At 45.7% G+C, this 26,750-nt stretch overlaps 1 protein-coding gene across 2 annotated transcripts in view; it reads left to right on the top strand.

The window, feature by feature from the left end:
- The window catches only part of FAM214B (family with sequence similarity 214 member B), a 50,559-nt gene that overhangs the window by 21,109 nt on the left and 2,700 nt on the right, over positions 1–26,750 (top strand). Inside the window, exons 1-7 of one of the 2 annotated variants that reach the window (XM_040421199.1) lie at positions 1,150–1,278; positions 1,739–1,941; positions 4,342–5,653; positions 22,112–22,164; positions 22,288–22,387; positions 22,697–22,855; positions 23,059–23,127. In XM_040421199.1, the coding sequence (XP_040277133.1) occupies positions 1,868–1,941; positions 4,342–5,653; positions 22,112–22,164; positions 22,288–22,387; positions 22,697–22,855; positions 23,059–23,127 (1,767 nt within the window). In that variant the 5' untranslated portion in view covers positions 1,150–1,278; positions 1,739–1,867. Of the gene's footprint in view, positions 1–1,149; positions 1,279–1,738; positions 1,942–4,341; positions 5,654–22,111; positions 22,165–22,287; positions 22,388–22,696; positions 22,856–23,058; positions 23,128–26,750 lie in introns of those variants that run through there. The other variant, XM_040421198.1, reaches the window with a different exon arrangement.

Here is a 26,750-nt window from a genome sequence, read left to right as displayed (position 1 = left end):
ACATCCTGTAGTATACTCCAGAGCTGCACTCATTATTCTGCTGGTGCAGTCACTGTGTACATACATTACAATACTTATCCTGTACTGATCCTGAGTTACATCCTGTATTCTACTCCAGAGCTGCACTCATTATTCTGCTGGAGCAGTGTGTACATACATTACTTATTGTGTATTGATCCTGAGTTACATTCTGTAGTATACTCCAGAGCTGCACTCACTATTCTGCTGGTGGCGTCACTGTGTACATACATTACATTACTTATCGTGTACTGACCCTGAGTTACATCCTGTATTATACTCCAGAGCTGCACTCACTATTCTGCTGGTGCAGTCACTGTGTACATACATTACTTATCGTGTACTGATCCTGGGTTACATTCTGTAGTATACTCCAGAGCTGCACTCATTATTCTGCTGGTGCAGTCACTGTGTACATACATTACTTATCGTGTACTGATCCTGAGTTACATTCTGTAGTATACTCCAGAGCTGCACTCACTATTCTGCTGGTGCAGTCACTGTGTACATACATTACTTATCGTGTACTGATCCTGGGTTACATTCTGTAGTATACTCCAGAGCTGCACTCACTATTCTGCTGGTGCAGTCACTGTGTACATACATTACTTATCGTGTACTGATCCTGGGTTACATTCTGTAGTATACTCCAGAGCTGCTTTTAGAGGTGTGTCTTGAAACTTGCTGACTGTTTCCATCATTATAAATGCCTCTCTGGACTATAACACAGGCTGCGTCAGGACATCACAGGTAAGGTTTTTTTTTTTTTTTTTTTTTGGGGGGGGGGAGAGATCATGTCTCCTCATTGCTGCAGTTGTGTATAAAGCCACTGTGAACCCTATGCACTAAAACAAGATTTTTACACTTAAATATTTCTTTCCATTTAAGTCTTTGTTTATCTTTTGAGTTTCTTGCCTGAAGAGCTTGCACTTCCTCAATGGCTCAGCTTAGATGAACCTATAGAGTGGTCTCTCTTTCATCGCCACTGCGTGTGCCATTGTGCGGAGAGGCTCCCTGGTGACACTTCCTATGTAATGAGTAACACCCGCAGAGTCTCTGGGCGTGTCGCCGTCTCTCTTTCTATATGAAGCTATTTCTGCTTCTTGTCTGTGGTTATCTCACGAGCTAGGAATTCTCTATCAGGCGTGCTGCAGAGCGTCTCCCCCTGTGCAGCCTGCAGATGACGATAATGCCTGCCTCCTGCACACATGCCGAATATTCTTCATTCCTGCCTGCAAATTCCTAATCTCCTATGTGAAGGTCTGGAGAAATCCCTGTTAATCCCCCTCCCCAGATGTATTTGTGAGGTGTGCTGCACGGGCCCTGGGTGATGTGAGGCTGGTGGTCGCAGCACGACAGACCCTGCTCCAGCCCCCAGAAATGGTATCCGGGTGCAAGCTGCCGAGCACTGTACGGTAACTCAACTCCACTAGTGCCTGGCAATGTTAGGGTTAAGTGGTAATCCTTTCACTGCCACAAAATGCTGAGCAAATGTGCTGACCCCAGGCCTTGTCCTTGCCTGACCGTGCGTCAACCCCCCTGCCTGACACATCTCTCTCCATTTTATACCGCCACGTCTAACGCTCAGACAATTTCCCTGCCAGGTTGGCGCTCTGATTTTAGGTCGATGTCTATACGTTGTGATGGGATATTGTAGTCTGTTTATATACGGATTTTATATCTTGCTCATTATCTTATGCTTCCCTCCATCTTTTTGCAGCAATTGGATTGGGATTGCCGAAGCGCTGGTACCAGGCGGGGTTCCTCTCCGGGATGCTGTGGAGTATCGCTCCCGTCCTGCGCGCCACTCGAAGCTGTAGATGCCAGTATGATCGCACTCACCAGCTAGATGTGCCAGGTTGGAGTATTAGCTGCCTTAGAGGAGGGGTCATCCTGCCAGGGGCGGCACAGAGACACACAGGGGTAAGAACCTGGAGGCCAAACGCAGCCAAAAATGTAAAAATAAATAAATATCTGTACATTTTCCAGATTTGTTGCCATCACTAGACAGTGGAAGTCATTTTTAGGTATTTTTGTTTCTGAGAATTTTTAAAGGTGGTCGCACATGCTCAGCTCCACCCTTCAAATGCAACCAGCTGGATCTTCTGTTAGAAGCAGTGACAGTTACAGGGAGAAAGCTGCTTCATAAAAGTACCCTCCCACCTTTTTCTGAGATGTGATAGGGAGAGAGCTGCAGCAGAAAGGACACGTCCTCTAAGCTGTGATAGAGAGCTGCAGTGGAAAGGACACGTCCTCTGAGCTGTGATAGAGAGCTACAGCAGAAAGGACACTTCCTCTAAGCTGTGATAGAGAGCTGCAGTGGAAAGGACACGTCCTCTGAGCTGTGAAAGAGAGCTGCAGCAGAAAGGTCACATCCTCTGAGCTGTGATAGAGAGCTACAGCAGAAAGGACACTTCCTCTGAGCTGTGATAGAGAGCTGCAGTGGAAGGACACTCCTGCTGAGCTAGCTGTGATAGGAAAAGAGCTACAGAAGAAAGGACAAGGTACCTTAGCTGTGACAGGCAGAGAGCTGCATCAGAAAGGACACATCCTCTGAGCTGTGCTGGAGAGCTGCAGCAGAAAGGACACGTCCTCTGAGCTGTGCTGGAGAGCTGCAGCAGAAAGGACACGTCCTCTGAGCTGTGCTGGAGAGCTGCAGCAGAAAGGACACGTCCCCTGAGCTGTGCTGGAGAGCTGCAGCAGAAAGGACACGTCCCCTGAGCTGTGCTGGAGAGCTGCAGCAGAAAGGACACGTTCTCTGAGCTGTGATATAGAGCTGCAGTGGAAAGGACACTCCTGCTGAGCTAGCTGTGATAGGAAAAGAGCTACAGAAGAAAGGACAAGGTACCTGAGCTGTGATAGGGATGTAGAGGAAACAGAAAGAACAAACCCCCCTGAGCTGTGATGGGGAGAGAGCTGCAGCAGAAAGGACACCCCCCTTAGCCATGATAGGGAGAGCGCTGTAGAAGAAAGGACATGGCCCTTGAGCTGGGATAGGGAGAGAACTGCAGCAGAAAGGACATGTCCCCATGAGTTGTGATGGGGACATAACCCCCCCCCCCCCCCCCCCGCCCCTGAGTTGCCAGATTAATATAAATCTAGCAGAGTAATTGGAGCAATGAATGGGGAGATCTCTGGACCCATGTGAGGTGCAGGGCCGGTTCTGGCTTTGTTAGAAAGAGATTGCCATGTCCTATATGATGTCTGATTGTCATTTTTTATATTAATCATTGGATAACCCCTTTTATTATTATTTGGTGTACTTTTGCTTTGTGCTACTTGTAGTATTAGGTGTTGAGAGCAGTCACAATAGGCTTGTTTTCTTGGCAGTAAGAAGCTTCACATTATTAGAAGGTGAACTAGTTAAAGGTAACCTGTCACCGGGAAATTCACTGATATAAACCATTCACAATGCCTTGTAGGGCCCGCTCAGCTGAATGTAATGATACCTTTCACTTAGTGATCCATTACTTAAAAAAGTACTTTTAATCCTTATACAAATGTGCAGTTAAGTGCACTGAGGGCGGGCCCAAGTCACCCTGTGCACCATTGCTCCTTCTGCTTCCTCTGCTAGCCACTCCCTTTTGATTGACGCGGCCAGGTAAGAAGACCATGCAGGGTCCTGCCCCTGTCAATCAAGATGAAAAAGGAGGGGCTTGCAGAGGAAGCAGGAGGAGCAAGCGTGTGCAGACCGTCTTGGGCCCGCCCTCAGTGCAGTTCAAGTACTGTTTATCCAGAATGAATCAACGGATCGCTAAGTGAAAGGTATCGGTACATTCAGCTGAGCTCGTCCTACAATACATGGTTTATCAGTGAATTGCCTGGCGACCCCCTCCCTTTAATGACGCCTCTATTGTGCTGCTGACAGAGGTCCAGATAAGGCAAGATCCTGAAGTTGGCCATACACATCAAATGAGTGTCAGCCAATGTGCCTGGGGAGGTGACCCAAGCCTCTTCCAGTGGCAGGTGTTAGAGGAGCGAAGGGTCGGACATATTGGATTTCCCCATGCCTGGTCTGTCTGTGCTCAGAGGAGTTAAACTGCCGCCAGAGGTGTGTCTGAGCAGCTCGCTCCCACAGTTCAGTTGACGGCTATGTAAAGTGTATGAGCAGTCTAATAATTATACCGCCATATAAAGCTGGATGTGCAGATCCCAGGCGTCAATTGACTGCCATTCATTTCAGCTGCCATAAAGCATACTTGCTGCACTGTGGGTGCCTCCAATATGGCCCCATGGAAGTGTGAAAAAACCTGAGATCCCCTTTAACTGACGTGGCGTTACAGATGTCTTCCGCACATTACGCATGTTTCTGTCTTTTGTCAGATGCAGAGCCGTCTGGAGTCACCGGGGTTTGTGTAAGCCGCTGGAGGAAAGCTCTTCACTGGCCCCATCTATACACGTAAGGCTGCACAGGGGGTTGCCCATTTCCACACTCTATCTAACTCTTCGGAGGCTCCATTGTGCTGGACCCATGAGGCATATCCAGATGGACCCAGCACCCAAGGAGGAGGAGGTCGGTGGAGAAAACAGCCACTCAACATCTGCGGACTTAACCTCTCCAGGCCAGGCTGCGGTTCTCAATGCTGTTCAGGATTGCAGGGTGCTGGTGGAATACCCTGAGAATGAGCACAAACTCCAAAAAGTCTATCACGTGTCCATAACATCTGATGGCCCCGGGCCTAAAGCCATTTGCCGACAAGCCTTGAAGAGGGGACCACCAGAGCAGCTTCCTGAGCCATCTAGGAGCCCGAGGAGAGCCTTCTGGGGTCACAATAAGAATGAGGGTCCATCTGGGAATTACCAGTCTGACGCGGACTATCTGAGTTGCTCGTTAGCTGATGAGGACGATGAGGAGGATCTAGACACTTTCGAGGATGGGTTGCTTACAGAAGAAATCCCTATGTGCAGTTCTGCTCAGCATTTTTCCCATAGCGGATTGAAAGTCATTGAACACAGAGTTGAGACGTTCCCTTCCAAGGAACCTCAAGGCAGGCGACTAACCACACAGCCTCTCCCTAAAAATGCTTGCAGAAAGACTGACTCCCCTTCTCCTCCACCTTGCACCACTTTGCACAACAGGAGCCCAAAAGAGGCACAGCTGGGGAACTCCGATGAATTGTCCACTTTCTCTGAAACCAATGGGTCAAATGTCTACGTTGAACCTAGGACTTATAAGGAGTCCACCAGCAACCAGCACATACTTGATAATGTTTTGCACAACATTGCACATCCAGAGACGTTGACCGAAAACTTGGAGGCAGGTAGCAGTCACAGCAGTGCCAATGGCGACTCTGTCGGGGTTCTGTCATCTGAAGACCCATCAAAGGAAACCTCACTTCCTTGTATGCAAGATCAAAAGCCACAGACTGCCGATGGAGAAGACCCCAGCTCATTAGCGAGGACTCCTCCTGGGCTTGCCCGCCTCTGCTCCCCAGGAAGTGGTAACACGGCAGTCAAGAGGAAGCTTCTTCCTTCCACCGAGATAGATGAATCCTGTTCCGAAGATGAAGGACTTGGCAAAAGATGGAGAGGAAGTGAGAGCTGTCAGACACTCCATGGGTCCTGCAGAAGCACAGATTCCAAGGCCGCACCTTTTTGGAACCATCTTTTGCCAACAGCCAGGAACTCGCAGAAGGTAAGACCGCCATCTGCCATACTTGGGTGCCGTATGTTATCTTACAGAACTAAGGCCCTTTTACACGGTGCTTGTTTGTTGGGTGATCACATCTTTCATGCAGCACCTAAAACCATCATCTGAGGGCAGAACATCGACCTGTGTAAAACGGTGTGTGCTGCCCTCGAACTATCAATCCTTATGGGGATGAATGATCGTAGTAGCGATAGTTCATCACCTTACAGAGGGAAAATTGCTACAGATGAAATGAGCAAGCAACGACACAGACGGAACGTAATTTTTTTTTTTTCTTCTGATCACTGACCTGTGCTTTGCTCATGTAAATAGGTTCTTACAGGCTCAGATCTGGTCAGTGTAAACCCATCCTATTCTGCAATTTGGTGGTTGGTTAAATTTAGAAAAACATGGCTGCTTTTTTCTAAAAACGGTGCCGCATGTCCATAGGTTGTGTATGTGTGGTACTGCAAGCTCAGCCTCATTCACATGAGTGCAGCTGAGCTGCAATCCCAGACACAAACCATGGACAGGGGTGGCGCTGTTTATGGTAGAAATGGACCATGTTTTTCTAATTCTGGAGAGCCCCTTTAAATGAGTTTTCTAGGAGTAGAATATTGATGACTTGTCCTTTAGGATAGGTCATCAATATCTGATCAGTGGGGGTCCGACTCCCGAAACCCTCCGCCAATCAGCTGTTTGAAGAGGCCTCCTCATAGTGTACCAAACCCACTGCCGTAGATTGTATAGTGGTGGTGTTTGGTATTGCAGCCCGGGTCCATGAATGGGACTAAGTTGCCACATGACCTATGAACGTGACGGTAATGTAAGTCAGCACTCCGGTATCCGCGCGCGTTTTAGACGAGGCACTCCGTGATAACTTGTAGAAGGGAAAAAAACGGCACTCGCTTGAAGTAGGATTATATATTTTTTGCCACATTATAACTTCATGTGACGCGTTTCGGCTATTACAGCCTTTCGAGAAAGGCTGTAATAGCCGAAACGCGTCACATGAAGTTATAATGTGGCAAAAAATATATAATCCTACTTCAAGCAAGTGAGTGCCGATCTTCTCCTTCTACAACCAATGAACGTGATGTCACAATCCTTGGAAGAGGCTGCGGCATTCCCCTGGTCATTCCCCTGAACTCCCAGAAAACCCCTTTAAGCGCTTACCACTTCCATTGAAAATAAACCTGTTGGGTGTTCCACTTTAGGATATTATACAGGGTAAGTCTAAATTGAATTTTATGAAATTGTGAAAATGCTTTGGTCCTTTTTTTGTTGTAAAAACCATGTTTTATTCTGTAGTCACATCCAAAGCTGCACTCAGCATTGTGCTGGTGTCCTGTAAGTTCCCCTTATGGCGCATGGAACTTGCCCTTCTGTGATGTGTTGCTGAAAGGGTTTACACCCGTACAAAAGGCCATACTGCTTCTAAGGTTCCAGGCTGTAGTTTGATCATCCAAGTAATCTTGAAGGGGCTGTTCAGGATTTTGATATACACCCCCACCCCCGATGATCAGCTGTTACCTTGTAGTACCAGTGCTGGAAGTTGGTGCCAGAACTACACAGAACCATCCATTGAAGTGATTGGGAGCAGCGCTGCAGTTACCAGTTCTGTCCAGTACACAATGGATGGCGCTGTGTAGTTCCAGCCCTGACCTCAGAGCTGCAAAGTTACAGCTGATTGGTGGGGGGTGCAGGGAGTTCGACCCCCACTGATCTGATATTGATAGCCTATCCCGAGGATAGGTCATCAGTATTAAAATCTTGTACAACCCCTTTAAAAAGCCAACACAATTTAATGGAAGCATTAAAGGGGTTTTCCCATCTCAGCCAATGTCTGATAGGTGCGGGTCCCACCGCTGGGACACGCACCTACAATAAGAACGGAGTGGGGAAATAAACGGAGGGCGCACTGCGCATGCGCAGCCGCGCTCCATTCATTTCTACGGGACGGCCAAAAATAGCCGAGCGCTGGCTCGGCTATTGCCGTCTGCCCCATAGAAATGAATGGGAGCATGGGCCGCGCATGTGCGGTGCGCTCCCATTCACTTCTATGGGAGCAGCGCTTGGTGGTGGACGGACCCAGGGAAAACCGGAGTACTCCAGCCACAGCGCTCCCCGCTTCGTTCTCGTTGTAGGTGCGGGTCCCGCACCTATCAGACAATGGGGGCATATCCTAGCGATATGCCCCCATTGTCTGAGATGGGAATACCCCTTTAAAGGAGTTATCCAATCCTATAAAAAGCCCTCCAATATGCCGGGCCCCTCAAACTGAATATACTTACCCCACTCCCTGTGCCGCTCCTGGTCCCCGCACCGCCCCTGCTGCTTCTCCCAGTGCGCGGATGAAAACATCCAGTGTCGGGGGGATGGCAGGTGTTGACGGTGTTGAGCCTCCCTTGCAGGGGCGTAACTAGAAGTGACTGGGCCCCATAGCAAATATTTGTAAGGGTTCCCCCAGCACGCTTCGCACATCCCTCCTCCTGTGTAAACCCCACTCCTTTGGCACAGTGTAGCGGTATACTGTATATTGTGGGGCACAGTGTAGCGGAATACTGTATATTGTGGGGCACAGTGTAGGCTATATGTGTATAACATAAACATATTTCATATGAAAACTTACAGTTACTTGGCTTGACCCTTGGGGATCTCGGAGGCCACTTCAACACTTTGGCCGGGGGCTCGGCGGTGCTGATGTTGTGCTTTATCCTAATGAGAAAGATCAAGTATCAAGTGCCTCCCGCTCCCCCCATGGCAGTAACAGTCGGGTATTAAAAAAATAAATAAACACTTACCTCCATGTCAGCGATGCGATGCAGCCTCTTCCTGTGTCCCGCCCTGTATGTCCATATATGGAGTCAGTGCTTGTATTTCAGAAAAGTTTCTGCTGGGATTCGAACCCATGACCTTCTGTATCAAAGGCAAAGCACTTAACCACACAGCCATAAAGGCTGCCTTGCCAATGACTGAAAAAATATGAGACTTCTACTGTTATAGCTGGCTAAGTGTACATCCATACACCTGACAGCTGCCCCAACACACCCAGCACTGCTATATCTCTATATGACAGCTGTCCCAGCACACTCAGCTCTGCTATATCTCGATATATGATAGCTGCCCCAGCACACCCAGCTCTGCTACATCTAATACACATGACAGCTGCACCAGCACACTCAGCACTACTATATCTCTATATATGACAGCAGCCCCAGCACACCCAGCTCTGCTACATCTATATATCTCTAAGTATTGCTATACAGTGGATAGATAGATAGAGATATAGCAAATCTGAGTGTGCTGGGGCAGCTGTCATGTGTATAGATGTAGCAGAGCTGGGTGTGTTTGGGCAGCTGTCATGTGTATAGATGTAGCAGAGCTGGGTTTGCTGGGGCAGCTGTCATATATAGAGATATAGTAGAGCTGAGTGTGCTGGTTGTCATGTGTATTAGATGTAGCAGAGCTGGGTGTGCTTGGACAGCTATCATATATAGAGATATAGCAGTGCTGGGTGTGTTGGGGCAGCTATCATATATAGCGATATAGCAGTGCTGGGTGTGTTGGGGCAGCTGTCATGTGTATAGATGTACACGCTTCCCCTGCTTCCCCGGTAGTTACGCCACTGCTCCCTTGCTTTGCGGGTGAATCTAGGGAGGCTTGGTCCTCCCCGACACTGGATATTTAGGTTGTATTGAGACCTTTTGTGTGGAGTTCCCCTTTAAAGAGGTTGTGCCACAAAAAATATTTTACCTTTTTCAAACCAGCACCTGGATCTGAATACTTTTGTAATTGCATGTCATTAAAAAGGTAGTGTAGCCAGTGAGCTATTCAATAAAATGTATCTCTATAGCGCCACCTGCTGTTTGTACTTTTCCACCTCACTGAGGTGGTCGCACGTGCTTAGTTTTAATTTTCAACCGCAACCAGAAGATGTGGCATTTACAAGGAAAGAGCTGCAGCAGAAAGGACACGCCCAATCCTATCATAAATCTAGCAGAAAAATTGGAGCAATGAATGGGGAGATCTCTGGATCCATGCGAGGTGCAGGGCTGGTTTTGGCTTTGTTAGAAAGGTATTGCCGTGTACTATAGTTTTAATGTTTTACATCAATTGTGGCACAACCCCTTTTTAAAGTTTTTTTTTTAAAGCAGACGCTAGATTTGCAGTAAGACTTCTGAAGGAGTCAGTGATGATGAAAGCGTGGGCGTCTGTGAGAGCCCTACATTGTGAATAGCACGGCGAGCGCTCCGTGCGTCTTGTGCAACGTAACTGGAAAGAATAAGCGTAAAACGACTACACAACCCAACAGACACTTGTGTAACAGGAAGCACGGGGGGGGGGGGGGGGGGGATACCAGGGAAAAGATTATTTATTAAGGTAAAGGAACATTTTTCATTCTGATGAGACCTTCAATTTTACCTTGTAAGTTAAGGCGACCCAAAACAAAGGTCCCAGTTATAAACACTTAAAGGAGACCTAACACTTGTAGTATGAACTGCAATCTAAAAGCTCGTGTCCCTTTAAAATAAAGACCCCCCCCCCCCCCCCCATCAGTAAATATAAGTCCCTGAGAGGTCCTCTCCTGTCAGTTTTAATGTCAGCCTGTCTCCAGAAAATTAAAAGCTAAAGAGGATCTGTCACCTCTCCTGACATGTCTGTTTTAGGCCTCTTGCACACAAATGTGTTTTTTTTTTTTTCGTTTCCGTTCCGTTTTTTCATTTTTTTGCGTTATGTATACAGAACCATTTATTTCAATGGATCCGCAAAAAACAATAGGTACTCCATTTGCCATCCATTTCCGTATTTCAGTTTTTCCGTTCCGTTCAAATATAGAACATGTCCGATTATTGTCCGCATAACGGACAAGGACAGGACTGTTCTATTAGGGGCCAGCTGTTCCGTTCCGCAAAATATGGAATGCACACGGACGTCATCCGTATTTTTTGCGGACTGCAAAATACTGAAAAAGCCGTACGGTGGTGTGCAAGAGGCCTTAGGAACTACTTGCATCCTCCATGTAATAAGAATTCTGGAGCATCTGTTCCTGTAACTGTATGTTTTGCCAGTGCTCTATTATTCCTTCTAGATGTTATGAATGAATTGCCAGCAGTCTGTGACTGGTCAAGCTGGGTGTTACCAGTCTGACATTATCGAATCAGTGCTGGGACCCCCCCCCCCCCCCAGCTTGTAACACCCAGCTGGACCTTCATTGCAAACTGCTAGTAATTCATTCATAACTTCTAGTGGGAATAATAAAGGAATGGCACAACATAGAGTCATAAGAATAGATGCTCCAGAATTGGTACATGGGGAATGCGAGTAGTTACTAAAACAGACATGTCAGGAGAGGGGAGAGGACCTCTTTAAACCAGGCACAATGTCTTGTAGGACTAGCTCAGCTGAATGCAATGATACATTTCCTTTAGTAATCTGTTACGTCATCCTGGAGAAAAAATACTTTTAATCCATTTGCAAATGAGCAGTTAAGTGCAACGAGGGTGGGCCCAAGCCACTCTGTGCAACCTTGCTCCTCCTGGTATCTCTGCCAGCCTCTCCCACTACACCTTGACAGACAGGGCCAGGTTCCTGCATGGTCATCTTGCCATGCCCTGTCAATCAAGAGGAAGAGGAAGGAAGGAAATGAAAGCAGGAGGAGCAAGGGTGCACAGAGTGGCTTGGACCCGCCTTTGTTGCACTTATCTGATCATTTACATATGGATTAAAAGTACTTTTTTTTTCCCAGAGTGAAGCAACGGATCGCTAAGTGAAAGGTATCAGTACATTCAGCTGAGCTCGTCATGCAAGACATGGTGCCTGGTTTATCAGTGAATTTCCCAGTGACAGGTTCCCTATGTCCTCCCCTTCATTACAGCTGATTCTTAGAAGGCGGCGTAATAAATAAATACCCTGTTACAGCTTCTACATAGGTGGTCACCCAGCTTTCCTAGACCCCTGAATAACAGATTGGCCTAGCTCAGTATTATAGTAGTTACCGTATATTCTTGTACATAGGAGGCAGTATTATAGTAGTTATATTCTTGTACAGTACATAGGAGCAGTATTATAGTAGTTATATTCTTGTACAGTACATAGGAGGTAGTATTATAGTAGTTATATTCCTGTACATAGGAAGCAGTATTATATTAGTTATATTCTTGTACATAGGAGGCAGTATTATAGTAGTTATATTCTTGTACATAGGAGCAGTATTATAGTAGTTATATTCTTGTACATGGGAGGCAGTATTATAGTAGTTATATTCTTGTACATAGGAGCAGTATTATAGTAGTTATATTCTTGTACATAGGAGGCAGTATTATAGTAGTTATATTCTTGTACATAGGAGCAGTATTATAGTAGTTATATTCTTGTACATAGGAGCAGTATTATAGTAGTTATATTCTTGTACATAGGAGGCAGTATTATAGTAGTTATATTCTTGTACACAGGAGGCAGTATTATAGTAGTTATATTCTTACACATAGGAGTAGTATTATAGTAGTTATATTCTTGTACATAGGAGCAGTATTATAGTAGTTATATTCTTGTACATAGGAGGCAGTATTATAGTAGTTATATTCTTGTACATAGGGGCAGTATTATAGTAGTTATATTCTTGTACATAGGAGGCAGTATTATAGTAGTTATATTCTTGTACATAGGAGCAGTATTATAGTAGTTATATTCTTGTACATAGGAGCAGTATTATAGTAGTTATATTCTTGTACATATGAGCAGTATTATAGTAGTTATATTCCTGTACATAGGAGGCAGTATTATAGCAGTTATATTCTTGTACATAGGAGGCAGTATTATAGTAGTTATATTCTTGTACATAGGAGCAGTATTATAGTAGTTTTATTCTTAACCATATTTCTTTTTATTGAAAGAAAAATTCAGGGCCGTGACCCACACAAGACAGTACATTGATGACAATATGGTACCAAATAGTATCCAGCATACATGTCAAGTGTAAGCAATACAAAACAGTTATTATCATTGACCCTAGAGTGATATCCAAGAAAAGGAAGGGGGGGGGGGGAGATCAGGAAGGGAAGGAGGGGAGGGAAACAAGGAGGTGATAAATTTCTGCTCTATTATGTAAAGTTTCTATAGACTTTCCATGGAGACCACAATTTTAGGAAGCGAGAGCGTGAGTTATTTTCCCAGTGCGCTAGCTCCTCAAAACGGTAGATCTGGTCTACTTTATCAGTCCACATAAGGAGAGTTGGTGGGGAGTCGTTCTTCCACAAGTAGGGGATAAGTAATTTAGCTGCTGTGAGCAGCATCGTTGGAAGGTCATGTTTGGTGGGTGTGAGGGATTTGTTCGGACACCATAGCAAAATAAGCTTAGCATCCAGTGATATCTTGGTATTGCATATTTGATTAACTAAATCCTCAATTAAGGTCCAGAACGGTTGAATCTTTTGGCAGAGCCACCAAATATGTGACAAGGAGCCAGTGTCCAGGCCACATCTCCAACATTTTTCAGAAATTTCTGGGTTCAATTTATGCAAGAATTCAGGTGTTTTGTACCATCTACACAGGAGTTTAAAGGAATTCTCCTGAATCCTCACACAACGATTGAAGCCGTGTGAATGAGCTAGTATGAACGCTTTCTCTGGCTCTGTAAGGGATATGGAGAGCTCCCGTTCCCATGAGGCCACAAAACGAAGCTCCGGGGGCAGGGAGGAAAGCATTTCTTTATACATCTGAGATAATGGCCTAAGGGGGGGTTTGGTAGCCAAAACCTTCTTTTCAAGCCAGGAGGGCGAACTACTATCAGAAAATGGCCCGGTACACAATTTGGTATCTCTCTGGAAATTTGCTAGGTGGAAAAAGGGTGCTGTTTTGACCTCAGGGAGGTCCATTACTGAATCCCATTTTAAACAGCCATCCGGGAGAAGGACATCCCGCAGAGGAATATCAGCGAGCTTAGACCAAATCCCGGAGGGGTTTAACACCGTTGGATGGATGTGGCTTTGTAGTAGTCTAAGCGGCATACCAGTGTTAGGGAAATTAAAGATACGGGACTGAACCATTTTGGACCATTCCACCAACATGCCCTTCCAAACCGGGGACGTATAACAGTGATTAGCAGAGATAGGCCTAATACCCCATAAAGTAAGCAATTCTTGGTTAGACAATAGTGCATTTTCAAGACGGGAGCAAAGAGAGCTAGATTGGCGAGACATAATAGTTACGCATCTGCCTAGCTGTACAGCAGTATAATAAAGCTTCACATCTGGCATCCCAAAGCCTCCGAACCTCCTATCCCTTGTGAGGACAGAGTAAGCAATACGTGGTGACTTGCCATTCCAAAGAAAGCGTGTGAATACCCTACGTATTTCAGTAAAATATGAATTTGGAAGCCAAATAGGTATGGATTGTAGCAAATACAGAAATTTGGGAAGGATAAAGGTCTTGATGTAATTTTTTCGTCCTACCCAAGAGACAAATGGGAGTTTCAGGTTTTGAAGATGTGTCCGGACCGTTTGAAGGAGCGGCAGGTAGTTAAGGGAAGCCAGATCTTGGACATTAGCCGAAACATGAGTACCTAAATACACAATGTCTCTGGAGGCCCAAGTGAATGGAGTAGCACGCTTCAGATCATTAATCACTGCTTGTGGACAAGAGATATTGAGAGCCATGGATTTCCCATAGTTAATTTTAAAATTCGATATAAACCCAAAATCTTCAAATATGAACAGCAATCTGGGCAAGGCTTCCCTGGGGTTTGAGGTCATGATTAAAAGGTCATCCGCGAATGCCGCAGCAACGTGTGTACAAGATCCTATTTGTAAGCCCTTTATCTCTGGGTCCATTCTTATTCTACATAAAAGGGTCTCCATCACTAAGATGAATAGTGCAGGAGATAAAGGGCATCCCTGCCTTGTCCCGTTAGTGATGCGAAATGGTGGTGACAGTGTTCCATTAACTTTGACCATGGCAGAGGGGGTCGAGTATAACGTATAAATGGCAGTAATAAATTGGTCAGGTAGGCCAAATCTCAACAGGGTCCGCGACATATAATGCCAACTGACCCTGTCGAAGGCCTTTTCCGCGTCCGTACTTACTAGCACCAAGGGCTTAGATGATCTTTTAGCCCAATTTACAAGATGAAGAAGCCTTATTGTATTTTCTGACCCCTGTCTGCCATGGACAAAACCCACCTGTTCCTCATGGACGATGTCAGGCAGCACATCCTGAAGCCTAGTGGCCAATATCTTCGCCCACCACTTCACATCACAGTTTAGCAGAGAGATCGGCCTATAGTTGCTGCAGCATGTCGGATCTTTATTCTCCTTATGTAGGACAGTAATGTGTGCCAATAAGGAATGAGGGGCAAGGGAGCCACCAGTGAGAAGATGATTGCACAGGTTCCTGAAACGGGGAATTAGAACATCTTTGAAGGATTTATAATAAGTGATGGGGAACCCATCTGGTCCTGGGCTTTTGCCCGAGGGGATGGACATGAGTACTTTGTGAATCTCTAGATCAGTGACAGGTCTAGTCAATTGAGATGCCTTGGCCGGGGCTATGGAAGGGAGATCTAAATTCTGTAGGAATTTATCAGTAGCTTCTGAGAGATCACTAACAGATGCACCATCTGGGGGGGGTAGATTGTATAGGGTCTCATAAAAAGCACAGAATGCCTTAGCTATATCTGGGGTAGATTTATGCATTTTGCCTTTGGGGTCCTTAATAGAGGAAACAAAGGAGTCAGAGAACTGCTTCTTGGCAATCGCCGACATCAGTCTGTTTCCTCTATCCCCATGTGCATAGGCTTTAAATCGTGAGCGTAGGATCAGCTTTGCAGAGGTTATATTTAATAGGTTTTTTAAGTGTACTCTGGCTTCAGTTAGTTCGGTCAGGGTGCGCTTAGCCTGTGATTCCTTGTGAGAGGATTCAAGGCGAGCAATCTTCGCTAGCAAAGCGTCTAATGCCTGTGTTCTTTGCTTTTTTACATAGGCCCCTAGTGCAATTAGTTCCCCCCTTATAACTACCTTATGGGATTCCCATAGTATGGAAGGAGAAGGCGGGGAATCTGGTGTATCATTTAGCGCGAAAAATTCGGAAAGCGAGGCCTTGATTCTGCACGCGTGGGTGGGGTCCAAAATCAAGGTGTCGTTCAAACGCCATAGGCGTTCTTTTCTCTGTGGTCCGGACAGGGAGAAGTTAATGATAACAGGGGCATGATCAGATAACGTAATACTACCAATCCGGGCTCCAGAGACATTACGAATATGTGAGTCAGACAAGAACAAATAATCTAATCTATGGAATGACATCTTGGCATGTGAATAAAATGTGTAGTCTCGGCCATTGGGGTTTATAGTACGCCAAACATCACGGACCTTCAGTTTTCTCAGGGAAGTTTTAAGCCTTTTCAAAAGCTTATAGGACACAGACGGTCTACCTACTGACGTGTCTACTGCCGGTTCAAGAGCGACATTGAAGTCGCCTCCCAAAACTAACAGTCCATCAGAAAAAGATGACAATAAAGCGAGGGTCTGAACGAGCCATGGTACTTGGCCTCTATTAGGCGCATATAGATTGGCGAATGTAACTGGAGAGTCACCAACTACCCCCTTTACAAAAATATACCTGCCCTCATGATCCGCTGAAGTAGCGGTATGCTTGAAGGGAAGGTTTTTGTGTATAGCTACACTGACACCTCTACTGGCGGATTCATGTGTACTATGAAACCACTGAGCAAACTTCCTGGGAGGAAGATTAGGGATTTTATTTGTCCTAAAATGTGTCTCTTGCAGGAAGGCTACCGAAACTTTATCCCTCAGAAGGAGAGAGATGGTTTGAGACCTTTTGCATGGCTCGTTCAGCCCGTGTGCGTTTAGAGAGGCGACTACAATTGAGGACATGACAATATATATACTAAGGAGAAAAAGCATATATTATCCATGGAAATATCTGAGAGAGCATAGCATATATGAGCAGGATGAGGAAAGGAGGGGAAAGGGGAACAAGTAAAATAGAATAAAATAAAATAATATAAAATGAGAAAGATAACCAACAACATGTTAGGCTGGTATAAAACCAGCTCAGATGAAATATTCATCTAGAGAAAAGTAGGTGCCTACCTATCACCATCCAAGACAGGGTTGGATTGGCGAGGGGGCAGGTAAAGCACCTTTTGGTCTACAACAAAAAGGGGAGACCAACAACAAGAAATACTTCCAGCACCGGAATCTATCCGGACATTACCCTGCAAATAGGGAAAGAAAAAGTTGCCTTCATGGAGGCAGAGTTCCAAAACAGCAGAAGAGTGTCCCGGTTAAGGTCTGACGTCTCATACATAACTCTAAGCCAATAGTAAAAAAGTAAAAAAGTAAAAAATTGGCTCAAAAACAGAACAATCGTGAACAGGCCACTACCTTCCGCATAAAACACTATGCCGAGGGGCCGGGAGACAGTCATCTCTTATAGTAGAAAAATGAGGTAGGACCTAATATTGGCAGTCTATGTTAGCAGACAAATAGTACCAATGTCACCTTGGTTTGAGCTCAGGTAAGGGCTCCGTCCATCCTGCTGCGACCCAAACGATCTGACTTGTTTGCAGATGCCGTCTGCCAGGAGGACACACGTGGCGGGATAGGCAGGGGGCCATCTTGATCGGCTGGTAGCCACGAGGGGATCTCCACCGGAGGGACATCCAGGGACCTCCAAACTGACTCTAGGTCTGCGGGAGAGCGAACTGTAAGCAGCTTTCCATTCCTGGAGATCGCCAGCCCAAAGGGATATAGCCATCTGAACGGGGTCGACGTCTTCCTGAGGACTTCCAGTAAGGGCTTAAATAAGCGCCGCTTAGCCAGGGTAGATGGCGCTAGATCCTGGAACATCTGAATCGGCGTATTCTCATATTCTAGTACCTCCATTTCTCTTTGCCTTTTCAACAGTGCCGCGGTATCTACAAAACTTAGTAGGCCGCAAATCACGTCACGTGGCGGTTCTTGAGGTTTGGGCCTAGGGCGCAGCGCCCTGTGTATGCGCTCCACCACTATTCCCTCTGCTCTTTCCGGTTCAAGCATCATGGAAAATAACTCACGCGCCACTGTCGGCAAGGCCTCCGTCGCAATAGATTCAGGTAGGCCGCGGATGCGTATGTTGCGCCGGCGACTTCGATTCTCCTGGTCTTCCAGTTTCAAGAAGGCATCGTTCAATAGGGCCTTGTGAGATGCTAGCACCTCTGATGCTTTGCCTTCATAGGTCAAAATGGCTTCTTGCGTGCCTTCTAATGTGACCACTCTCTGGCCTAGATGTTTTATGTCGTCTTTGATGTCCGCCAGATCTTGTTTGAGAGGCGTAAGGGCCGATTCAAGAACCCGGCGAAGGGTCCGCTCCGATAGAGGCGGATCTCTGGGCCTTCTATCTGAAATATCAGAGCCGCTGCCCGCGTCAGAGAGTTCTCCTGCGTCGGAGTCATGAGCATTAGACGCCGCCATATTGGCGCCTTTCTGTGTGGCAGCTCTCGGCGTTTTCCGGAGAAACTTCTCCATCTCTGGCTGTTTGGAGTGCCGTGGGGTCGACTCTGAACTTCCTCTGATCTTCTCCTTGCCAGGTTTCCCCATAATAAAGTAAATTATAGGCTTATATAGGGTTAGTGAGCCGGAATGCTGGAGGAGCTCAAGCTCGTGCGGCCATTCAGCTGCGTGGCTAGGCTCCGCCCCCTATAGTAGTTATATTCTTGTACATAGGAGCAGTATTATAGTAGTTATATTCTTGTACATAGGAGCAGTATTATAGTAGTTATATTCTTGTACATGGGAGGCAGTATTATAGTAGTTATATTCTTGTACATAGGAGCAGTATTATAGTAGTTATATTCTTGTACATAGGAGGCAGTATTATAGTAGTTGTATTCTTGTACATAGGAGGCAGTATTATAGTAGTTGTATTCTTGTACATAGAAGGCAGTATTATAGTAGTTGTATTCTTGTACATAGGAGCAGTATTATAGTAGTTATATTCTTGTCCATAGGAGCAGTATTATAGTAGTTATATTCTTGTACATAGGAGCAGTATTATAGTAGTTATATTCTTGTACATAGGAGCAGTATTATAGTAGTTATATTCTTGTACATAGGAGCAGTATTATAGTAGTTATATTCTTGTATATAGGAGGCAGTATTATAGTAGTTATATTCTTGTACATAGGAGCAGTATTATAGTAGTTATATTCTTGTACATAGGAGCAGTATTATAGTAGTTATATTCTTGTACATAGGAGCAGTATTATAGTAGTTATATTCTTGTACATAGGAGGCAGTATTATAGTAGTTATATTCTTGTACATAGGAGGCAGTATTATAGTAGTTATATTCTTGTACATAGGAGGCAGTATTATAGTAATTATATTCTTGTACATAGGAGCAGTATTATAGTAGTTACATTCTTGTACATAGGAGCAGTATTATAGTAGTTATTGTACATAGAGGGCATAACATAGTAGTAATAATCTTAATCTTAGGGGCAGTATTATAGTAGTTTTGTCTAGGGGTATCTCTTTTCAGTGTATATATTGAGCATGCCGTCTCTTGCGTGTCACCTTTTTTCTCTTTTGTATGGTCTCTTTTTTCCCCCTCTATGCCTGGTCTCTAGAAGTTGCTTAGCATGGCACTGTCTGTATCACATGTGTCCTCTTCATCATCATCATCATCACAGGGGCTGGATCCAGTATCACACATCTCTGTTACACTGTGTTCCCTCCCGGGGTCAGACCCTGGTGGCTGTATAATCCTATCTCATTTTCGTCCTCCTCTTATGTCTGCGTGGTGCTTTTATTATAGTAATGAATTATTTCCCTTTTAGGGGCAAGTCTCTGGGCTGTGCTTCCCAAAGTGTAGCCCCCATCCCAGGCCAGGAATCCCCTCCGTCTCTGCACAGAGTGACATCTGGTTGTAGTTTTCTTGCGGCTTTTGGCTGAACTGCTGTTCCTGACTTGAGATGCAGGACGCTGGGCGTCTCAGCCGTTTCATGGTGTCAGCTTTCAGGTTATGGTTTTAATCTTTTCACCACCGTTTTATATGTAACCCCGTGTCCTCCTCCTGCCACCTCCTTACGTATTAGTGGATTGACTATACTGAGACAGGAGGCACCACGAACCTCCATGCCTTTTTCCTTGTATTCCGGAGGGGCTGGATCAGCGCTGTTCCACATGTGGCCCCGTGAATGTTTTCATATTTATTTGCGACTGTCTGAAAATAACGTACGCCTCCCCCCCCACACCTGAAATTTCTTTTGAGAATTTTAATGAAAAAAAACCCTCCATATTTCACAAATATTTTCCTTTGCCACCTAATGATTGGTTCATCTTAAAATCAATGCCCCATATGCACCCTCATTTTATAGATGTGTATTTGTGGCCCGGGGGCCCCTGCGGGCTTTCCTAGCCTCTTCTCATTGTGCCTGCACACCTGGAATATTCCCCCCTCCCCCCCACGTGTGACAGGTGTGTGACATGCAGGTAGGGAGCAGAATACAGAACACCCTGCAGTGAGGGTCACGGGAGTGGCACAGGGGCAGGCTGCATTTGGGACATGGCACTGAGGTCGCTGGGACCCCAGTATGTGGCCCTGTCTACAAGGAAGCTGCAGAGACTGTGTGTGGGAGAGGCTGGAAGAAGAACGTGGCGTAATGGACCTGGTCGTGGTAGACTCCTGGGATGACCCTATATGTGTATGTATATACTATATGTGACGTAACTATACATGTATCCCATGGAGACTTTGGAATATTTTAAAGACTATCTTTAAAACGGAAATACAGTCCGGATGATCGGATCCATCATAGATACAGGTGAGAAGATCACCACGGATGAACGGAAGGGCTGTAGGGAGAGGTCGCACCCTTTTGAATTCAGGAAATCTGAAGGTCCATTCTTATCGATGACTGTATCCTGGAAAATATAACCTCACTGGCTATGGGACTAGATTTCTGGACATGGGATGTTGATCCACAGATTCATTCTGATTGCCAGATTTGCGGACTTCTCCCTTAAAGGGATTGTCCAGCTTTTTTGTATTTATTTTTTACCTGTGGGGAGAACATACGCCCCTGCTCTTCACCACTCCATTCCAGTTCCCTTCTGTAGTTTTCCAGTCCCCACCTGTGCAATAGTGATGTGACCCAGCAGAGACATGCTGCTTGGGTACACGTCACTGCTGAGGCCATCACCCATCCACTCCGAAGTTAACACATGGGGACCAGAAGACCGGTGACGGAGAGCAGGGGAGTATGGTTTTTGTGTACAGGTACAGCAGGCTGGGGTTGAAATTTTAAAAAGTTAAAAAAAAAGCTCGACAACCCCTTTTTTAATATGGGGCAATTGGCATCCGTCTCATGAATATTTATTTTTATTTTTTATTTTTACCTTCCTCTGGATCAGCACAGTCAAGTTGGACTCGATGAACATGTGTCTCATTTTCAACCTGATTTAAAGGGCATCTGTCAGCAGCTTTGCACCTATGACCCCGGCTGACCTGTTCCATGTGCACTTGGCAGCTGAAGGCATCTGTGTTGGTCCCACGATCATATGTGTCCGCATTGCTGAGAAAAAGGATGTTGTAATGTAATATATGCAAATGAGCCTCAAGGAGCAACAGGGGCGTTTTCGTTACACCTAGAGGCTCTGCTCTCTCTGCAACTGTTATGCCCTCTGCTCTTTCAGTGACAGGACCAGGCAGTGTAAATGTCATCACACCTGGCCTGGTCCTGTCAAAGTACAGAGGAAGCAGTAGTTGCAGAGAGAGCAGAGCCTATAGGTGTAACACTAACGCCCCCGTTGCTCCTCGAGGCTCATTTGCATATATAAAAACATCATTTTTCTCAGCAATGTGGACACATATGAACATGGGACCAACACAGATGTCTTCAGCTGCCAAGTGCAGTCAGTCTCATAGGTACAAAACTGCTGACAGATGCCCTGTAACTATGTGCCAGATTAGAAATCTCTGAGCAGGGTCAAAGGGGCATGAGTTCTCTACAGATCCATTAATTCTGGAAATCAGCAGTGGTTTCAGAGTCATCTTCTCTCATTTATCTACCAGATATCAGAAGATTACTTTATATAAGTACCTTTCAAGTCATTTTTTTATTATTCAGAAATATTTTACTTTTTTTTCCCCCATGGCGGACGTAGCTTTGGATGTGACTGGAGTATAAGATATGGTGTAAACGGAGATGACTATAGTTCTGAATTTAAAAAGTCTTTCACCGTCCGATGTCTGTCTATGCAGGCCAACAAATGAGAATTTCCCTTTAAAGTTTAGGGACTGTAAGCGGATCTGGTTTATAAACTCTCTCCTGTTGTGACCTCCTTTGGTATAATGGATAATGTGCCTGTGACATCACTGGGGTGGTCCGATCGGAGACCGGTGCATAACATTTCCATTACCCCCATCACCTCCCTCTCTTATGGTTCTCATTTCCTTCCATCAGAGCCCAACGGACTGTACGAGTCGGAGGACAAAGCGCGGTCTGCGTCTGAAATCGTAAGTCACTCACCTCTCTGTTGTCTCCTCCTCGATGGTGGCTTTTTAGATTGTCAGCTCTTGGGCTGTTAAATTTTGACTATATTGATATTTTTTTTATTTTTTTTATTTTTTACCTTTTAGTCGTACTTTGCGCAGTCTGAGGAAAGGACAAGCAGGGAGGAGCTGCACTGGAAACTGGGCAAAATCTTGCATCAGTCGATCGCTGCTTGGAAACTTTGAGGTACTGTCATCTGTGACCTCCCCTATCACTGTGCTGTCCCCGTCACACGCAGCTGCGCCCTCGGTGACATCAGCACAAAAGTGGACAGGCCACTGCCCCCAGAAGACCAGCACAATCCTCTCCTGAGATGCTCTGTGCTGCTAGTTACCCACTTCCTTACACTGTAACTGTCACAATGGTCAACACACTTCTCCTGAAATGCCCTGTGCTGCTGTGGTTAAACTGCTACTTCCAAGCCTGGGGACCAGGGAAGAGTGGCGGGTGGTCGGGAAGGTGAGCATTGTTAATGCGGCTTCAATTTTCATCCAGGAGTCCATTCTGAGAGGAAGATTCGCTCCATGCGGTCAGATCGAAGGTTTCACCGCAGAAATTGGCGCCAGCGGTTCGTACTGTCCTCAGCACGTCACTCTTCCAGTTGAAGTCACTTACTTTCACATTTCCGAGCACAGCGCCCCCTCGCCCTTCCTGGTAAGGATGGTACATTGCATGGTTTGCCATTACGTGTGGACTAGCTTTAGAGGAAGCAGATCTGGTAGGATTCAGTTCTCATTACACAAAGGATGTAAAACATCAATGATGACCGCCATCAGGCTGCACCAAATACATTATTGGCATTGGTTGTATCGTCCTTTCATAAACCCGTAACTGTGATTTCTGTCCATTTTCTTCAGGGAGTGATTGATCTTGAAGCCGTTGGCAGGAAGGGATACAGTGTCCCCAGCACAGGAACCATACAAGTGGTAAGCACTGGAATGGGCATTGCAGTTCAGGGGATTAAGGCATGCACCCAGCTTAGTTAAAGGGGGTTATCTGATCCTGTAAACACCCCCCGAAATGCCCAGGTCCCTCATACAGAAATTACTTACCTGGTCCCTCATGCCTGCGTCCCTCCGGATCCCTGCACGGCTGCTGCATCTCCCATCGTGCAGATCACAACATCCAGCGACGGGCGGGGAGCAGCCAATAGCAGGCAGCGATGGTGACTTGCTCCGCTAGCGTCACCGGTGATGTAAGGGGGCAGGTCACCGTCACAGGCTGCTATTGGCTGCACAGACCCTCCCCCTCCCAACGCCGGTAGTTGTGATCTGCACGATGGGGAGGGATGCAGGCATCGGGGACCAGGTAGGTATGTTCTGTATGAGGGACCTGGGCATTTCGGGGGGTGTTTACAGGATTTGATAACCCCTTTAAAATGTCATGATAATGCAGTCTATTCATTCACCAGTGACTGGTGACATCACCATGAATGCAAGCTATCCGTTCACTAGTGTCCAGTGTCATCATTGAGCATTCAGCCCAGTCATTCACTAGTTAAAGGGGTTCTCCAGGAATTAAGAAAAGAAAATTACTGAAAATACTTAAATATTACTTTATTATAAATATATTCCCAAACAGCTTTCATTAGTTATAATGGCTCGTTTTGTCCGGGGAGCAATCATCAGGGGACGGCCTCATGCACACGGCCGTTGTTTGGGTCCGCATCCGAGCCGCAGTATTTGCGGCTTGGATGCGGATCCATTCACTTCAATGGGGCTGCAAAAGATGCGGACAGCGCTCCGTGTGCTGTCCGCATCCGTTGCTCCATTCCGTGGTCCGCAAAAAAATATATAACCTGTCCTATTCTTGTCCGTTTTGCAGACAAGAATAGGTAGTTATATTAATGGCTGTCCGTGCGGTTCCGCAATTTGCGGACCGCAAAACACACAACGGGCGTGTGCATGTAGCCGAAGTAAAATGGCCGCCGTCCTATTAGTACACACAGAACCTGTCCTAATCACACAGCAGGGCAAGTTACTTCACAACACTGAGGTAAAGAGCTGCCTCATCCTCCTCTCTGCTTGTCAGGGATTATGATCCTGAATACAGGTGATAAGATCTTAAGCTGAATCTCTGTAGGAATAAAGTTCATGAGGAGACATTAAGTACAGAGAAGATGGACAGTACAGACTGTGGGGCTGTGGTAATGGAGACTGCATACATGTCCTGCTGCTCATCAGCCACATCCCTACCCTTCTCTCCTCATGGTCTCCATTCCTACAGAGATTCAGCTAAAGATTATATTAAACTGTATTCAGGATCATAATCCCCGACAAGCAGAGCAAACAGGAGGATGAGGCAGCTCTTCAGATCAGTGTTGTGAAGTAACTTGTCCTCCTGTGTGATTAGGACAGGTTTTGTGTGCACTAATAGGGTGGCGGCCATATATATATTTTTTTTTTTTCTCCTAATAATTGCTCCCTAGACAAAACGAGCCATTATAACTAATGAAAGGTATTTGGGAATATATTTATAATAAAGTAATATTTAAAGGGGTTTTCTGAGATTTTCTTACTGATGACCTATCCTCCGGATAGGGCATCAGTATCTGACCGGTGGGAGTCCGACTATTTTGAGAAGTCTTTTCCTAGGCTAAGCGACAACACGTTAATCGATCACGTGGCCTAGGAAGTGAATGGGGCTGAGCAGCGATACCAAGCACGGTCGCTATACAATGTACGGCTCTATGCTTTGTAAGCTGCGAGAAGGCAGCGGTGTTCACAGGAGCGCCGGTTCCTTCTCAAAACTGCTTATCTGCGGGGGTCTGGGTCGTTGGAACCCCACTAATCGGATACTGATGACTTATCCAGAGGATAGATTATCCATATAAAAATCACTGAAAACCATTTTAAGCATTTTTATTTTCTTAATTGCCAGAGAACCTCTTTAATGGTGACCTTGCTAACATTCAATAAATAGTGTTGACGTCACGGAGCATGCAATCTGTCCGTTCAATAGAAAGCTGTGACATATCTGAGAATGCAGCTTATCCAGTCACTAGAAACCAGGGACATCACAGACAATGCAGTCTATCCATTCAGTGGAGAGCAGTGACATCACTGACAGTGCAGTCTATCCATTCAGTGGAGAGCAGTGACATCACAGACAGTGCAGTCTATCCATTCAGTGGAGAGCAGTGACATCACAGACAGTGCAGTCTATCCATTCAGTGGAGAGCAGTGACATCACTGACAATGCAGTCTATCCATTTACTAGTGACCAGTGGCATCACTGAGCAAGCAGCCTAGCCATTCAATAGAGAGCGCGGACATCCCTAAGAATGCAGTCTATCCATTTATTAGAATGTAGTGAAATCACTAAGAATACAACCTATGCATTGAACAGAGAGTGGTGACATATCTAAGAATGCAGTCTATCCAATTAAATAGAGAGCAGTGATGTCACTGAGAATGCAATCTACCCAATCACTAAAGATCAGTAACGTCAATGAGAATGCATCCTGTCCATATCAGAGATCACTTGAGAATGCAGCCTATATATTCACTTGAGACTGATGATATCAGTGAGAATGCAGCCTATCCATTCACTAGAAATGGTTGACAACCACTCTCTGTGTGAATATGTTATACATTGTATGCAGGGAGATCTGTAGGCAGATGATATGTTAGCAGCCTTTATCGTCTTTAGCCAGCCTGCAGTTTCCATTTTCACCACTGGGTGTCAGCAGTATACCTATATAATTCGTCCTCCATGTAGTTACAGTAAGGGTACTTTCACACTTGCGGCAGAGGATTCCGGCAGGCAGTTCCGTCGCAGACCTGTCAATCCGGATGCAAACAGATGGCATTTGTCAGACGGATCCGGATGCGGATCCGTCTGACAAATGCATTGAAATACCGGATCCGTCTCTCTGGTGTCATCTGGAAAAACTGATCCGGTATTTATTTATTTTCACAGATTTAAAGGTCTGCGTATGCGCGGACCGGAAGAACAGATCCGTCGATGCGACAATTTTAATGCCAAACTCGGCACTAATACATTTCAATGGAAATTAATGCCGGATCTGGCATTCCGGCAAGTGTTCAGGATTTTTGGCCGGAAAACGTAAGAGGGACTGAACTGATGCATCCTGAACGGATCGCTCTCCATTCAGAATGCATTAGGATAAAACTGATCAGTTCGTTTCCGGTATAGAGCCCCTAGGACGGAACTCAATGCCGGAAAAGAATAACGCAAGTGTGAAAGTAGCCTAAGAGGAGCACACAATGAACAGATCGGCCTCTCTAATGAGAATTTTAAATTTTTCACATTTTTTTTTAGTGAACATTAAGGCAAGCTTATTATTTATAATGTTTTTGACTTCCAGATTAACCCCATCTTGCCCGCTGCTTTATGGCATGTAAAAAGTGGAGGGGTTGTCTTGTTAAATTGTCTTAATCCTTACTGATTATATTGTTTTCCTATTGATCAGTGGTCCTTCCCATTTACAAAATGATGAAATATCACGTGGTCGTGGTAGCTGGACACACCAGCGTGGACAAAATGTAACCACGGCAGGTGTTGATTGGCCAGATCCGTCATGTGA

The sequence above is a fragment of the Bufo bufo genome, chromosome 2, assembly GCF_905171765.1.
Source record: "Bufo bufo chromosome 2, aBufBuf1.1, whole genome shotgun sequence".
Lineage (NCBI taxonomy): Eukaryota > Metazoa > Chordata > Amphibia > Anura > Bufonidae > Bufo > Bufo bufo.
This window is presented reverse-complemented; position numbering and strand designations above follow the sequence as displayed.